Source organism: Chiloscyllium plagiosum, chromosome 30 (assembly GCF_004010195.1).
Source record: "Chiloscyllium plagiosum isolate BGI_BamShark_2017 chromosome 30, ASM401019v2, whole genome shotgun sequence".
In the NCBI taxonomy this organism is placed as follows: Eukaryota; Metazoa; Chordata; class Chondrichthyes; order Orectolobiformes; family Hemiscylliidae; genus Chiloscyllium; species Chiloscyllium plagiosum.
The window spans coordinates 45,672,559-45,689,216 of record NC_057739.1 but is presented as its reverse complement, the minus strand read 5'-3'; the positions used below and the strand labels follow the sequence as shown (position 1 = coordinate 45,689,216).

Sequence of the window (16,658 nt, the reverse complement as noted above, 5' to 3'; positions counted from 1 at the left end):
GTTGTGATTCTCAACGCACTGTCAGAAAAGGAGTTGAAGCAGATTCAACAGGCCCATCCTTTAAAATGTAACTGAATAAATGTTTGAAATGAAAAATTTGCAAGGCTATTGGAAAACACTAAGAGATATGGACATCTCGTTCAAAGAACAAGTACAGACATGATACTCCAAGTGACCCCCTATTAGCATTTCATCCAAACAAGTATTGAATATTGATGTCACACAGATAAACACGATTCAATAAGATTTTACCTTTTGCATAGCCAAGGGCAGGCTGCCATTTGTAGTAAACTGGAACACTGGAGGAGTGGTAGAGAGGCTGAGAATTGGTGTCAGAACACTGTGCAGCCATGAAATTCAACTGAGTTCCCTGGCAGGGCTGCATAAGGAATAGGAGAGGGTAAACAGTACGTAACTATGAGAAATACTTGAAACAATCGTGGTTCAGCCATCATTTAGATAATACTAAGGTCACCCAGTTAGCATCAAATATTCCAGGGCAGGGACTGCATGCGGTTAGATACAGAGTAAAGCTCCCTCTACACTGTCCCCATCAAACACTCCCAGGACAGGGACTGTACAGGGTTAAATACAGAGTAAAGCTTTCTCTACACACTGTTCTGATCAAATAATCTTACAGTACAGCACAGGGTTAGATCTTCAAACAGTCCTGTCCACCTTGGTATAGTTCCCAATTCTGCACAGGCACACCTAGTTTCCAAGGCATGCCTGAAGCTGGGGGTCTGCAATATATCTCCTTACATGTCCCATTACTGTGCTGACCATCACATAAATGTAACTGTTTTACCCAGTTTCTGCATGGCTGCTCAGATTCTTTTTCTATGTTGAACAAACAACAAAATTATTTATTTTTCTGAAGGTGAGTTTTATGTGGCAAAGCGATAAAGCCGGTTAATACAATTTGAAAATGCACAGACACAAGTAGACTTGCTCATTCACTCCAGGAGCAGGGGGAGAATGGATCTGTCTCTCTCTCTCAGCAGAGATCATCTTGGGGAAAAAAACAAACACTTTCAATCAATGATAGTTAGTTCTGGAAAGCTAAAGATAAGTTTTGCAATGTTTGCTGTTGATCTGGTGCTCTGGTCATTGTAGATGGGTGTTACCTAGTATTGGTGGTTGTCTCTGGGCTCTTTATAAACACTGCATTGAGAATTCTTCCAAATGCTCTTCAAGACAGTAATCGGGTTTCACATTGGTGTTACATCAGAATTTGTTTTCAGAAACAGGACAGATATGCTGGCGAGTGCTTTTCCTTAGCAGGATGCTCACCAACTACTCCAAACAATCCCCAAAGCAGAAACTGGAACCTAACACTCAAAAACGCAGGCTGGTAGTCTCCAGTAAACAAGCAGTTATCACAACCTACATGACTACCAAGGAATTCCTTATTTAAAACAATTGTTCCAATGTCCTTTCAGTGGATTCTTTAAAAATAAAATGCAGTGTCACTATACTGATGGCAATAGTGCAACATGAATGTGAAATATGGCCAGTTTATCTCTAGGATGGCTCCAATGACATAATGTAGAGGACAAAGTTAAAAATGACACAACACCAGGTTATAGTACAACACATTTATTTGGAAGCAGTAGCAGGTGGTTGTCCTGATGAAGGAGCAGCCCTCTGAAAACTAGTGCTTCCAAATAAACCTGTTGGACTATAACTTGGTGTTGTGTGATGTTTAACTCTAGTGACATATTGTGAGCACTACCTAAGACAAGGAAATTCACATCAGATTTCATCAGTAAGCAAATGTATTCATTGTAATAAATGTATTCTTTAACATGTGGTAAAACAACTTATTAATTACCCATGCAAATATAAACTATCTCCCCTTTAAATCTTAATATATACACCTGCATTCACACTTCGGATGGAGAGACAAGTGAGACAAGCAGTCCTTTTTCTAGGAATATTGCAAGCCAGAAAGGTACAAGGTTTGTGAACCAAAAGGGGTGGAAAATGAGGTGACTTTCTTCACAGTTCTTCTGTAGCACAGTACAGGCACCCTCAATACGGTAGCTGGTTGGTTGAACCTAGGTCTCAGTTTGAATTTGAAGTTTTCTTTCTTTTTGCAAAGCCATCGAACTGTATTCCTTTTCCAATTAAAGAGAGACTGAGTAAGTGACAGACAGAAGGGTTGGGCTTGCTTTCAGGATTTTTGGAGATTTGTGGAGTGACTTAACACAAATTCAAATCATATTGCTAGGCGGTTATTAACTCTTCCCAAAGATTACTAGTGCTGATACAAACGTATTAAAACCCCATCTTACAGTGAAATTATTCCCCTCTTATTTAACCATAAAGTGACCATTATGGTTCCACTTTGAGTTTTCTTTTTCTGCTTAAATCTATTCAAAGAACAAAGAACAGTACAGCACAGGAACAGGCCCTTCAGTCCTCCAAGCCTGCAACAACACATTTTGCACTAATATACTAAAACTGTCTTCACTTACAGGATCTGTCTCCCTCTACTCCCTTCCTATTCAAGAACTCGTCCAGGTGTCTTTTGAACACTGCTATTGTGTCTGCTTCCATCACTTTCTCTGTCAGCATGTTCCAAGCACTCAACACCCTTTGTGTGAAAAACTTCCTGGGAATTTATTCTTCAACTTGATTACCCTTTCTCTGACTTCTCCTTTCATTCCAAACTCTCTCAATATTCCTTTGATTGGATTCCCTCACCATAGGGAACAAATTCCACTGATAACAAAGGAGAAGTACAGCAGAGGAACAGGCCCTTCGGCCCTCCAAGCCTGTGCTGATCATCATGCTCTAACTAAACTAAAAAACAAACCTTTTGCCCTTATTCAGTCTATGTTCCTCTATTCCCTCCCTGTTCCATCCAGATGCCTCTTAAATGTTGCCAACATGCCTGCTTCCATCACCTCTTCTGACAGTGGGTTCCAGGCTCCTATTACTTTCTGCGTGAAAAACTTCCCTCTCACATCTTCCTTAAACTTTCCCCCTCTCACCTTGAACCTGTGCCGCCTTGTAATTGAAACTTCAACCCTGGGGAAAGCCTCTGACTGTCCACCCTATTGATGCTCTCATAATTTTGTAGATTCTATCAGGTCTCCTCTCAGCTGCTGTCTTTCCAGTGAAAACAATCCTAATCTTTTTAACCTTTCCTCATTGGCCAATGCCCTCAAGACCAGGCAACATCCTGGTGAACCTTCTCTGAATGCTTTGCAAAGCTTCTACATCCTTCTGGTAGTGTGGCGACCAAAGCTGCACACAATACTCCAAATGTAGCCTCACAAAAGTTTAATATAGCTGTAACATGATTTGCCAACTCTTGTACGCCATGCCCCAGCCAATAAAGGCAAGCATGCCATATACCTTCTTAATCATCTTGGCCATCTGTGTTGCCACTTTTAGTGAACTATGGACCTGCCAGATCCCTCTGTACATTAATGTTCCTAAGGGTTCTGTGATTTACAGTATAATTCACACTCATATTTGATCCTCCAAAATGCATTATCTCGCATTTGTCTGGATTAAACTCTATCTGCGTTTTCTGTGGCCAAGTCGTCAATCTATCTATATCCTGTTGTATCCTTTCACAATCGATGGCACTATCACCAACTCTACCAATCTTCATGTCATCTACAAACCTATTAAGCAGACCACCCACATTTTCCTCTAGTTCATTTACTACAAACAACGGAGGACCTAAGACTAATCCCTGTGGAACACCACTAGTTACCGGACTCCTTTGTGAAAAACACCCTTCCACCACTACCCTCTGTCTTCTATGATTGAGCCAGTTTTGTATCCAGCTAGCCAGTCCACCACAAATCCCATGTGATTTTAGTTTTTGTACCAATCTTACTAAAGTCCTCATAAACTACACCCACAGCCCTTCCCTCATCAATTGTCTTTGTCACCTCTTCAAAACATTCAGTCAGGTTGGTGGGACATGACCTTCCCCATACAAAACCATGCTACTGTCACTAACTAGTCTGTTTTCTTCCAAATGTGTATATTAGTATATTCTCCAAGACAGATGTCAGGCTCACTGGCCCATAATTTCCTGGATTCTCCCTGCTTCCTTTCTTAAACAAGGGAACAGCATTGGCTAATCTCCAGTCCTCTAGAACCTCACCTGTGGGCAAAAAAGATGTGAAGATGCCTGCTAATGCCCCAACTATTTCTTCCCTTGCCTCTCACAGTAACCTCAGATAGATCACAGCTGGCCTTGGCGACTTGTCTACATTAATGTAATTTAGAATACCCAAAACTTCCTCCTTCAATATATTGACTTTCTCTAGAGTATTGACGCACTCATCCCTGACCTCAACATCTGTTCTGTCCTTCTCCTTGGTGAATACCGATACAAAGTGCTCATTATGGATCTCTTCTACTGCCTGTGGCTCCACGCATAACTTCCCTCCTTAGCCCTTGAGTGGGTCTACCCTTTCCTTTGCTACCTTCTTTCTCCTAATGTATGCATAAAAAGCCTTAGGGTTCTTTTGACCCTCTTTAATAAAGTTATTTCATAGCCCCTTTTAGTCTTCTTAATTCCATGTTTAAGGTCCTTCCTAATTTCTCTATACTCCTCAAGGGCTTTGTCAGTTTGTAGCTGCCTTGACCTATCGAATGCTTCCTTTTTCCTTTTGACTAAGTTTACAATTTCCCTTGTCATCCATGGTTCCTGAATCCTGCCATTCTTATCCTTCACTTTTGCAGGGACATGCATGTCCTGCACTTTATTCAATTGGTCTTTAAAAGCCTTCCACATGCCAGATGTAGATTTGCCCTCAAATAACTGCTCCCAATCCACATTCCCCAGTTCCTGTCTAATTTGGGTGTAATAAGCACCTTCACCCAAGGGCCACTCTTGTCCTTGTCTGTGACTACTTGAAATCTGATGGAGTTATGATCACTTAGCCCAAAATGCTCTCCTGCTGAAACATCGATCACCTGTCCTGGCTCATTCCCTAATGCCTCCTCTCTGGCCGGATTGTCAGCATACTGTCTCAAAAGTGCTCCTGGACACATCTAAAAAATTGCTCTCCATTTGAGCCCCTGGCTCTGGGGAGTCCCAGTCAATAAGAGCAAAGTTGAAATCAGCCACCACAACTACCCTGGTTTGTTTGAACACTTTTCCCACATCTGATTACATATCTGCTCCTCTGTCTCCTGTGGGCTTTTAGGAGGTCTATAGAAAACTCCCAATATTGTGATTTCACCCTTTTATTCCTGAGCTCCATGAATAATGCCTCAGTGCAAGATCCCTCCAATGTGTTCTCCCTCAACACAGCAATCCCATGTCTGCAATACAACCCCCCCACCCCTTTTGTTTGCCTTCTGTCCCATCTAAAACAGTGATTTCCTGGATCTACGTTATCAATTTCCTCAGAATGTGAGTTTATGTTTTCATTTATGGGATGTGAACATTGCTGGTCAGGTGAACATTTATTGCTGAGTTACTCTGGGGAAGGTGGTGATAAACCGCTGAAGTCCATGTGATGCACGGACACCCACTGTTAGGGAGGGAATTCCAGGACTTTTACTGAACAACAGGGAAGGAATGGTGATATGTTTCCAAGTCAGGATGGTGAGTGACTTGGAGTGACTTACAGACAGTGACAGTATTCAGTCCTGAAGAAGAGTCATACTGGGTTAGGACTATATTCACTGGGGGTCTGGAAGAATGAGGGGGATCTCATAGAAAGCTATAAAATTCTAACAGGACTAATCAGGGTAAACATAGGAAGAATGTTTCCGATAAGTAGGGAGTCCAGAACTGGGAATAATAGTCCAAAGATAAGGGGTAGGCCATTTAGGACTGAGATGCGGAGGAATGTGATCATGCAGAAAATTGGAAGCCTGTAGAGATCCCGCTACAGAAAGTGGTGGACACCAAAACATTAAATATTTTCAAGAAGAAGTTAGGTCTAGTTCTTAAGGCTAAGAAGATCAAAGGGTCCAGGCAGGAAGCGGTAACATGGGACTGACTTGGATGGTTAGCCATGGTCATACTGAAATATTGAATGGTGGTACAGGCTCGAAGGACCGAATGGCCTACTCCTTCTCCTATCTTCTGTGTTTCTATGACCTGAAGGCACTAACTTTGTTTCTCTGTCCAAAGCTGTTGATAGACCTGCTGAGTTTCTCCAGCAATTCTCTGTGTTTGTTTCAGTTTTCTAGCATCTACTGGATTTTGCCTTTGCTACAGGTGGTGATGTTCATGTGTATTTGCTGCCTTTACAACTTTAGACTGTCACAAATTAAATTATTCCAATTTTCTGAACTGTTCCTCTCAAGTTAAATTCAGCTTTATGTCCATCTGCCCATACAGTGCCTGAATGGATACCTGTTGAATATAAGCCAAGCAAGCACTCTGGGTGTTACCTTCCTGGAGCTTGTCTTTCTGATTCTGATACAATCCTCCGTACCTGGGTGTTGCACATGATAGCCTCCATATCCACTCCCTTGCACTTATGGCCACCGAAAGCAGGTCTAGAAAATCCAAATAAAACTTTATACAGTAATCAAAACACTGGTCAAATTGTCTGGCAATTAAAGGGAAAGTCACCACAATCTTACCAGAACTTAGGGCTGCTCTCTCATTATGGGGAGAAGAATGATGGTAATTTAACCTGACAGTCACCAAGTCTCAGACGAGGGGAGAGGCTGAGAAAGAAAACCTTTTGTTGTAACCTCAGGCGGTACAGGAATTGAACTCACACTGCTGGCATCAGACAACACAGCAAACCAGCTTTCCAACTAACTCAGCTAAACAACGACATACAGGCTGGGACTGACCAGCTCAGAGTGAGCTACACACAGACCAGGACTGACCAGCTCAGAGTGAGCTACACACAGACCAGGACTGACCAACTCAGAGTGAGCTACACACAGGCCGGGACTGACCAGCTCAGAGTGAGCTACACACAGGCCGGGACTGACTAGCTTAGAATGAGTGACACACAGGCTGGGAGTGTCCAATCCATCAACAAAATGCATTTATTTGGCATCTTTCATGTACTAAAACATCCCAAAGTTCTTTACAGGAACATAAAAAGCAAACATAGACATGGTGTCAGTTGAAAGAGTTTGGGTGAGATCAATGAGCTATGTCTTAGAGGATTAAAGGTAGAGTTGAAGAGGTTAAAGGAGGGAATTCCAGAGACGGGGATCTTTGGAGCAGTTCAAACTGAGATTGATAGACTTTGTTCAGTATCATTGGAAACAGAGCAAAGGTGATACATGGCAGGTACAGTTTAATTGAAAGATGGAAATGGAGTTAAAGGGGCCAAATGGAAAGCTCCTGGCCCTAGTTTTGCTTTCAGGAACAGTCCATTTACCTTGGATTGTTACAGTGTCTGTGTCGGAGAATAATCCCTCCACCACAGCTTCGTGTACAGCTGCTGAACGCACTCCAACTAGACCAGGATCCATGAACAACCCCAATTTCCAGGTCACTAAGTGATGTGCAGCTCCTTTTCAAACACCACTGTGATGGAAATAACATTAACTGTAAGTATTTCCCACTCAAATAATGACTCAAGTTGTTAATAACTGCCTTTGTGCTGTCACTGTGATTACAGAGGAAATGCACAGCCAATTTGCACTCAGTAAGATCCCACACACATCAATGCGATGTTAACTGGATAATCTGTTTCTTTACTGATGTTGACCGATGGATTAACAGTGGTTATAAAACCTGACAGAACTCAACTGCCCATCTTCGCTCAGAATCGCAAGGTCATTTATGTGCATCTGAGAAGACAGATGCTGACTTGATTAAATGTCTCATTCACACCGGCACATCCAAAAAGGCAGCACTCCCTCATCACTGACCCTCTGACAAGGCTGCACTCCCTCAGTACTGACCCTCTGACAGTGCCCACTCCCTCAGAACTGACCCTCCAACAATGCAGTGCTTCCTCAGCACTGACCCTCCAAAGCATGGCTCTCCCTCAGTACTGGCCCTCTGACAGTGCAGCACTCCCACAGCACCGACCCTCTGACATTGCAGCACTCCCTCAGTACTGACCCTCTGACATTGCAGCACTCCCTCAGTACTGACCCTCTGACGGTACGACACTCCCTCAGTACTGACCCTCTGACGGTACGACACTCCCTCAGTACTGACCCTCCAACAGCACGGCTCTTTCTCAGTACCGATCCTCTGACAGTGCGGCTCTCCCTCAGTACTGACCCTTTGACAGTGCTCCATTAGGAATGTCAACCTGGATTAGGGGGTAATGATTCTAGAACGGGCATCAAACCCCTGATTTTCTGAACAATATCCACTGGTCCCTTTCAAAGACTGTTGACAGGATTCTAGCCTGATGTTTACAAGCCTTAGTTGGTGATTTGTACCTTGTTGGTGCCACACTCTGTGCCATCCAGGAGGGGAATATACAAACGAGTGCACGTGCTAAGGTCTGCTGTATCTGTGTGACACGACAGAACATTGCACACATCCTGCACAGAAACAGATGAACCCATTATTTACTGACAGTGTGAATCATAACAGTTGAAAAACAGAAAACATGTAGATCAATGTGAATTTCTCACAGACCCCTCCTCAATAGCAGCAGGACTGATACAAGCTTTAAGTATAGCCTCTGGACAGTTCAAACGCAGTCAAGACAGGGCTGTGTTTGACAGAATTGTGTCAATGCACTAAGTAGGCTGAGACTGAGCTGCAGGTGGGGACAGGATTCAAACTGAGATTTGGAAAATTGATGCAAGCCTTTCTATAGTCCCCTGCAACCCCATCCCCTCCTCTCTCTCTTCTTCTGCCTGTTATCTGAGAGAAATGATTATTTTTTACCCAATAGATTATTGTGATCTGGAATGCATAACCTGAAAACTCAAAAAAAGGGGATTTAATAAATATTTGAAAAGCCGACATTTACAGGTGTATGATGAATAATTGGGTTAGTGGGACTATCATATACACTGGAGTAACAGTTGATCTCAGATAAAAATCTACTCAACATTGGGCTGCAAATTTTAGTTTTTCTTAAATCTGATGCTAGTTTTGGAAGCAAAGTTGGTGGGAACAGTCTAATGAGTCATTTTCACAATTGCACTTTTCTCATTTTAACCATTAGAAATAGATAATCTGAGGTAGCTGTACAATGCTGGATTCAGCACCATGGACAGCAACCACCAAACCATGTAATTATGGACAGTACCAAGAATGGACATGGATAAACAACCTTGGAAAGTAATTCTGTCAACAACTTGGGCTTAAAAATGCAACTTTTACATTGGTAACTAAGGTAACTGGATAGGTCTTCCAAAGAGCCAGCTCAGACACAATGACTGAAGGGTCTGTTTCCATGCTGTACATCTCTATGACTCCTTCTGTGCTTTGTGATTCAATTCCACAGGATTTCAGATTTAGCCTAAAGCAGAGCGTGAGGCATTGATCAGTTCCGACCGCCACCTACAATGTCATGTCTGCTGAAAGTGCAGGCAGATGCCTTGGCTCCAAAGGCTATCTTGCACTGGTCATCTACCCCATAGAACAAGCCTGGTTTCTGACCAGAAAGATCAGACTCTGACGCTGGTAGATCATTCAAACAAGTTGCTTGGCTGGTGCTGTCAGAACAAACACAAGAAAACAAGTGTTAATATTAACTGGAAATCAATTTAACAATTGATAGCGCTAAAGGTGCAGCACTCAAATAATTAGCATTTATAAAGCAATTTCCAGAGCCATAGGGCTCAATATGCTTGACATCCAATTTGATCTATTTTTGAAGTGCATCACTGTTCTAATTCGGGAAACACAGAGGCCAATGCATGCACAGCAAGCTCCCACAAACAGGAATGACCAGCTAAGTATTTTTTCTTTACTATTTTTGTTGAGGAATAAATATTGATCGAGAGACTGGGAATGAACTCATCTGCATTTATTCAAATGATGCCATGTCATTTTTTAACATCCACCTGAGTGGGTATTTGGGGCCCCAGCTTAACATCTCATCTCAGGACAGTGGGATGTGACCAATATGGGTAGCACAAGGATGAGTTATTTGGAGCTTCAGCTTTTAACAATCTATATTGATGACTTAGGTATGTGGGCTAATTGTAATATTTCCAAGTTTGTAGACGTAACTGACACATATTTGGTATGTTGCGGAACTAACTAGCAGTGGTAAAACATGTGGTGAAGAAAAGGCAGAGCTGGGCTATGGTGCGAGGAGAGCTTTACCTGAGGAACTTTACAAACTGCTCCCGGCTGCACTCGGACCAGGTCAGGTCAATGCTGTTATAGCCACCCTCTGCGGCCATGATGTGTGTTTTGTTAATGCAGTTGTTTCCAGTCCCATCATGACTGATGCCGAAACTACCAAAAATATATGAAGAAACCTTGCATCACTGAGGTAGAGACTGCTGTTATCTGACCTCATCCCAAACATAAAATGACTGAGATCTGTAAAATTCTGCAAAGACTCAACAGGTCAAACAGCACCTGAGACAGAAGAAAAGTCCAGTTTCTAGTCTCTGAGTTTTGGTCAGTGACCTAGTCAGGATAATCACCCTGAAACTATCACACCACTTTCCTCACAATAGCACTCCATGAGTGACAGTCTCTATGGCAACTCAGAGATCTCTTGATTAAGTACTCGCTCCAGCTACAGGCTCTCACTGTAGATGGAATCCTCTTTTTCAAAGAACCTGACTTTCTCCATAGCTTCAGCCTCTACTTATAAACTCATTGACCCTATCATGTTTCTATCTTAACATTGTCATTTCTCTCCATAGTGTCTCTATTTCCCACTCTCTCTCTTCCAGTGTCCCTATCTCCCACACTCTTACCACTCCCCACACATTTATCTATCTCTCACTCTTTCTCCCAGTGTGTGTCTCTCTCATACTCTCTCTCCTAATGTGTCTGTCTCTCATTCTCATCCCCAGTGTCTCTATGCCTCACTCTCTCCTACCTGGTGTTTCTAATGCCCTCCTAATGCTCTATTTTGCATGGTCTCTCTCTCTCTCTCTTGTCTATATCCCACTCGCCTTACTATCTCTCAAGTTCCATTTGCTCTCCTAATCTTTCCATCCCTGTATCCCACTACTCTAACCTCATGGTCTTTTCCCCATAAAATCTGTGACCTTTAAATTCCCTTGTGCCTCATTGAATTGAAATAGTCATTTGCTCCACCGGGCTTGGTGTGCTGAGTTTGTGCCTGCAGAGCTCACCTGTGACCAATCTCGTGAGCCATGGTGATGCCAAGATTGAACCCTGTGTCCTCAGTTATCACACAGCTCCATGACTGGCTGCACAATCCACCCAGCTGAGTCACACCACGAACCATTTTGTTCCCACTGCCAGATTCCAGGTCAAACCTTAAAAAAGACGTAGCGAATATGAATTTGAGCATGTGTCATTCCTGAAGAAGGGCTTATGCCCGAAATGTCGATTCTCCTGTTCCCTGGATGCTGCCTGACCTGCTGCGCTTTTCCAGCAACACATTTCCAGCATGTGTCAAAATAACCATCCGAACCCCAAACCTCACCTTCAAGCCCAAACTCCAATCCACTGTAAACTGAATTACAACCTGAAAGCTAATCACAACTCCGAACCAAACCCAATCCAAACTCAGTTCCAACCTTCAGTCAACACAAGTTGCACTCAAAGCCAACAAAACAAATCCAAACCCAACCAATTTTACCCCAAATCTAAACCAAATTACAACACAATCCTAATTCCAACCAAACCCACAACCCAACCATACCTCAATCCTCCTGTTACGTTATCCAACCCCACTGTTAGTGACTTTGGGGTATGTATAGTCTTACTATGAGTTGATGAATTGGGAGTAGAGAAGTCTGCGGGACACTTTTCTAAGAAATTAAACCAATATCAAAACAAGTATATTATTTATTCGGGATTGTTATCGGCTTTTCAACATTTTGAAGTCTATGTCCATAATGATTTCAAAGAAATACTAATACTGACCCTAATCTGCTGGCTTTTGTAGAGAAATTTAAAACTGAAAATGCAATATTATTCTGATGTAATTTATTGATTTAACCACTCAATGTAAAAGTTAATCACTTTCCTGAAAAGATAGAATAATAGCTGATGCATGGTCAATATTGTGATTGTATGAAATAGGATTTATACATTTAATGGTTGGGCTCTAGGAAGTCTTGCTGATCAAAGAGACCTAGGGGTGTAGGTGCATAGTTCCTTGAAAGTGGAGTCGTTGATAAACAGGCTGTTGAAGAAGGCGTTTGGTACACTTACCTTCACTGGTCAGAATATTGAGTATAAGAGTTAGAATGACATGCTGAGGCTGGACAGGACATTAGTGAGGCCAATTTAGAAAACTGTGTACAATTTTGGTCACCCTCATACAGGAAAGATGTTGTTAAACTTGAGAAGGTGCAGAAAAGATGCTACTGGGTCTGAAGAGTTTGACTTATAGGGAGAAGCTGATTAAGCTGAGGCTGTTTTCCCTGGAGCACCAGAGACTGAGGGGTGACCTTACAGTGATTTATAAAAACAGGAGGAACATTACCATATTCATAGGGTGAATAGTCAAGATCTTTTTCCTAAGGTGGTTGAATCCAAAGCTAGACAGCATACTGAGTGTGGAAAAATTTGAAAAGGACCTGAGGGCTAACTTTTTCACACAGAGAGTGGTGCGTGTATGGAATGAACTGCCAGAGGAAGTGGTGGAGGCTGATACAATTACAGCATTTAAAACGCATCAATAGGTCTATGAATAAGAAGGGTTTAGAGGAATATGGGCCAAATGCTAGCAAATGGGACTAGGTCAAATTAGCATATCTGGTCAGCGCAAACCAGTTGGACCAAAGGGTCTGTTACCGTGCTGTATAATTCAATTACTTTATTTGGGAAGCAAGTCACAAGAAATTGTTTAAATCCTACATAAGGAATGAGTTGAGTGGAATAAATATAATTTTCTTGTTTTGTCTCAGTGCTATGTTCAGCTGATGATGACATGCATTTAAAATGTCTTCCATTTCTTTAAGGCATGCAAGTGATCACCTTTTACTTTGTTGGGGACTATAAACTGAAATGTATGTCTGACTGCACTATTACTGAAGTTCTGGGAGAGTTTTACAATCTGAAAACCAAGTTCTGAGTATTATGAGCTGTCCAATACAATGTGGCTTTTTGAAACCGTGAAGGGGAAGATTCGAGACTGAGTGGCCCTTGAAAGTGAAGAAAATTCTGCTTAATAACCACCTTCCGATTAGTTGAACTGCAGTCTTAAAAGCTGTAAGTGCCAGGGCAACAAAGAGAAATATTCCAAAGGTCCAAATAGAAAACATCCCTTCTTCCTCTCATTCTAAAGAAGAGACATACTGGATTTGAAATATTAACCCTGTTTCTCTCTTCAAGATGCTACCAGACCTGCTGAGTATCTCCAGCACTCTCCATGTTTATTCCCTTTCTCTTGTTCTCTTTCTCTCTCTCTACCAAGAAAGCTCAAAAGAAAGAAATCAAACAAGAAAAGACCTAGGTCCATCCGATCACGTACCAAACTGAAGAATGATCATCACTTGTATCATTAAGTCAAAACTCAATACGGCCTTGTGACACAAATGAACCCACCTTTGAAATCTAGATGCTTGATCTTTAAAATTGTCTATATTATTTTCCCATCCAGAGTACCTATGTAAAATCATTTGACTTTTCTTTGTCCTAATCATGAATGAACTTGCCTGCATTTGGAGGTTCTGAAGGCATTTAATTAAATCACATAGCAGTAGATTCGAAATCCTTTTTTTTCTCTGCTTTTTGTTAAAGTTTATATGTTACAACAATGTTATCATTAATTGTTTTCTGTTAATGCTGTGGTGGTCCTTGTGGTGAATTGCTTTTTGTCCTAAATAGCAGTCAGTCAGGCAAACTGATCATGACCCAGTCATTATCCAACTGGGACCTTTGGCATTTTGTGGAATAGAATGGTGCAGTTATCAGCATACTCTTCCCTGGGATTAGCCTGGACACTGGGCAATGTGTTTACTGACACTGATTCAGATGCTGTTACCTTGGAGTTAATGCTGATTTTGACAAGTTAAAAATGACTCCAATACCTATACAAAATAAAACCACCTCAAACTATTATGAAAACAGGATGTAGTAACTTAAGGTCACACTCCTAAAATGTTAGATAAAGCAGTAATCAAAACACGAACACTGTGAATTGTTCAGTACCTGGTAACGTAGAGGACCAGGTCAGCGTGGATTGGTTCGGAGTCGTTCTCTGGGTTAATTTTACGGCTCCATCTACACAGGTCAATAAGCGATGAGGTGAGATTTCTAGTAATCTCCAGTCCCAGCTGTGAAGAGGAGACACTGTTGGCTATGAGTAGGCTTTTTAGGCTTTTCTTGTTAGAATATCCCACATGTGTATCAAGACTCTCTATGCCACTCTCTAATTTAACCTTTTACTCTGAACAACAGGGAATGTTATGGATAGAGAGAGAGAGATTTCATGGTGAGGTTTGTCCTGAGTTCCATTTTAAAAATTCACTGATGGATGTGGATGTTAGTGGCTCCTTGATGCCACATTCAATCGAATGCAGCCTTGACATGAAGGGCTGTCACTCTCCCCTCCCCTCTGGAATTCAGCTCTTTTGTCCATGTTTGAACCAAGGCTGTAATGACGTCAGGAGCTGAATGGCCCTGGCAGAAATTCAAACTGGCTGTCACTGAGCAGGATATTGCTGAGTGGGTGCTGCTTGATAGCACTGTTGATGACACTTTCCATCACTTTACTGATGATGGAGAGTACACTGATGGGGTAGTATTTGTCCTGCTTTTTGTGTACAGGACATACTTGGGCAATTTTCCACATTGTCAAGTAGATGCCAGTGTTGTAACTGTACTGGAACAGTGAGTTTTAAGTTGTAGCTCAGGTTGAGATTGTGGATGTAGGTTTGTTTGCTGAGCTGGAATGAAAATGAACCTTCCAGCTCAGCGACCAAACCTACATCCTGTACTGGAACAGCTTGGCATAGGAGTGCAATAAGGTTTGGAGCACAATTCTTCAGTACAATTCCCAGAATGTTGTCAAAGCCCACAACCTTTGCAGTATCCAGTGTCTCCAACTGTTCATGTGGAGTGAATCAAATTGGCTAAAGAGTAGTGATGCTGGGACCACTGCAGGAGGCTGAGGTGGATCATCCATTTGGCATTTCTGGCTGAAGATTGTTGCGAAAGCTTTAGCCTTATTTTTGCACAGATGTGCTGGGCTCTTCCATCATTGAGGATGGGAATATTTGTGGAGCCTTCTCCTCCAGTGAGTTATTTAATTGTCCATTCACAACTGGATATGCCTGGTCTGTAGAGCTTAGATTGGATCCTTTGATTGTGGGATCACTTAGCTCTGTCTATCATTTGATGCTTATACTGCTTGGCATGCAAGTAGTCCTTCGTCAGGTGAAGTGTCAGACGTCAGATTTCACTTGACGAAGGAGCAGCGCACCAAAGGCTTGAGATTTTAAATAAACTTGTTGTCCACCCCAGTCCAACACCGGAATCTCCTCATCAAAGCCAATGTATGCCCTAGCAATACATATATGCTCATTGACTTAGGATATGTCTGAGTTGGTGGCCTTGTCCTACCAAGAGATTCTAAGGATAAGTCTGAGACAGCAAAGGTGAAGTGTTGATCTTTTCTCCATCACGTTTAGTGATCCCACCATTATAATAACAGAATTAAATTAAATTGGAATGACCTGTGGTCATTGTGTAGACTTTGTTGAGAACTTATCTGGAGTACAGTGTACAGTTTTGGTTTCCTTTCTAAGGAAGGATATACTTACCAGAGAGTGAGTGCAACAATGGTCCACCAGGATAATCCCTGGGATGGTGTGATTGTCTTATGGAGGAGAGATTGAGGAAACAGGGCCTGTATTCTCTAGAGTTGTAAACGATGACCTTATTGAATTGGGAACATTCTTACAGGCTGGATCTATATAAGGTCTTTCTGCTAGCAGGAGTCCAAAATCAAGGGACATAATCTCAGGATAAGGAACAGGCCATTTGAATCTGAGATGAGGAGGAATTTCCTCATATAGAGGGTACGAATCTTTGAAATTCTCTTTGAAGCTCAGTCATTGAGCAGGTTTAAGACAGAGACCAATAAATTTCTGGAGACTAATATCAGCAAGGAATATGGGGAGAGTGTGGGGATGGATGTTAGGGCACTTGTGCATATCATCATCATGGAGAGAGGAGCAAGCTGAAAGGGCTGAATGGTCTACACTTGCTCTGATGATTTGAACAGATTTCCCTCAGACCTCTGGGAAACTGATCCATTCCTATAAGCACCATACCATCGTACCCACGTAGGGGCAGTTATGTTACCTGAAGTTCAAAGGATTTCTTGCCTCTTCAAACATTGCACACTACCTTTGACCAAACTATCATCAGAGAAATGCAGGGAAAGGAGCTTCCCTGATCTCATCCATGTTTAAAATCCATCCGTGATCTAAGCACTCCCAATCTCTGTAATCTCTTCCAGTCTCACAATCCTCTGAGATATCTGTGTTCCTCCAATTCTGGTCCCTTCAGCATCCCCAGTTAATTGCTGCATCACTGGCAACCATTCTTTCAGCTGCCTGGATCCCAATCTTTGGAATTCCCTGCCTAAACCTCCCCTGCTCTTTTT

General features: G+C 42.2%; 1 protein-coding gene across 1 annotated transcript in view; it reads right to left on the bottom strand.

The window, feature by feature from the left end:
• adamts13 (ADAM metallopeptidase with thrombospondin type 1 motif, 13) overlaps positions 1 to 16,658 on the bottom strand; it is a 68,745-nt gene that overhangs the window by 41,400 nt on the left and 10,687 nt on the right. Inside the window, exons 7-14 of the mRNA XM_043719720.1 lie at positions 14,198 to 14,322; positions 11,203 to 11,349; positions 10,211 to 10,345; positions 9,444 to 9,594; positions 8,362 to 8,466; positions 7,341 to 7,489; positions 6,429 to 6,492; positions 253 to 379 (exon numbers count right to left, since the gene is read on the bottom strand). Coding sequence (XP_043575655.1) covers positions 253 to 379; positions 6,429 to 6,492; positions 7,341 to 7,489; positions 8,362 to 8,466; positions 9,444 to 9,594; positions 10,211 to 10,345; positions 11,203 to 11,349; positions 14,198 to 14,322 — 1,003 coding nt within the window. The remainder of the gene's footprint in view (positions 1 to 252; positions 380 to 6,428; positions 6,493 to 7,340; positions 7,490 to 8,361; positions 8,467 to 9,443; positions 9,595 to 10,210; positions 10,346 to 11,202; positions 11,350 to 14,197; positions 14,323 to 16,658) is intronic.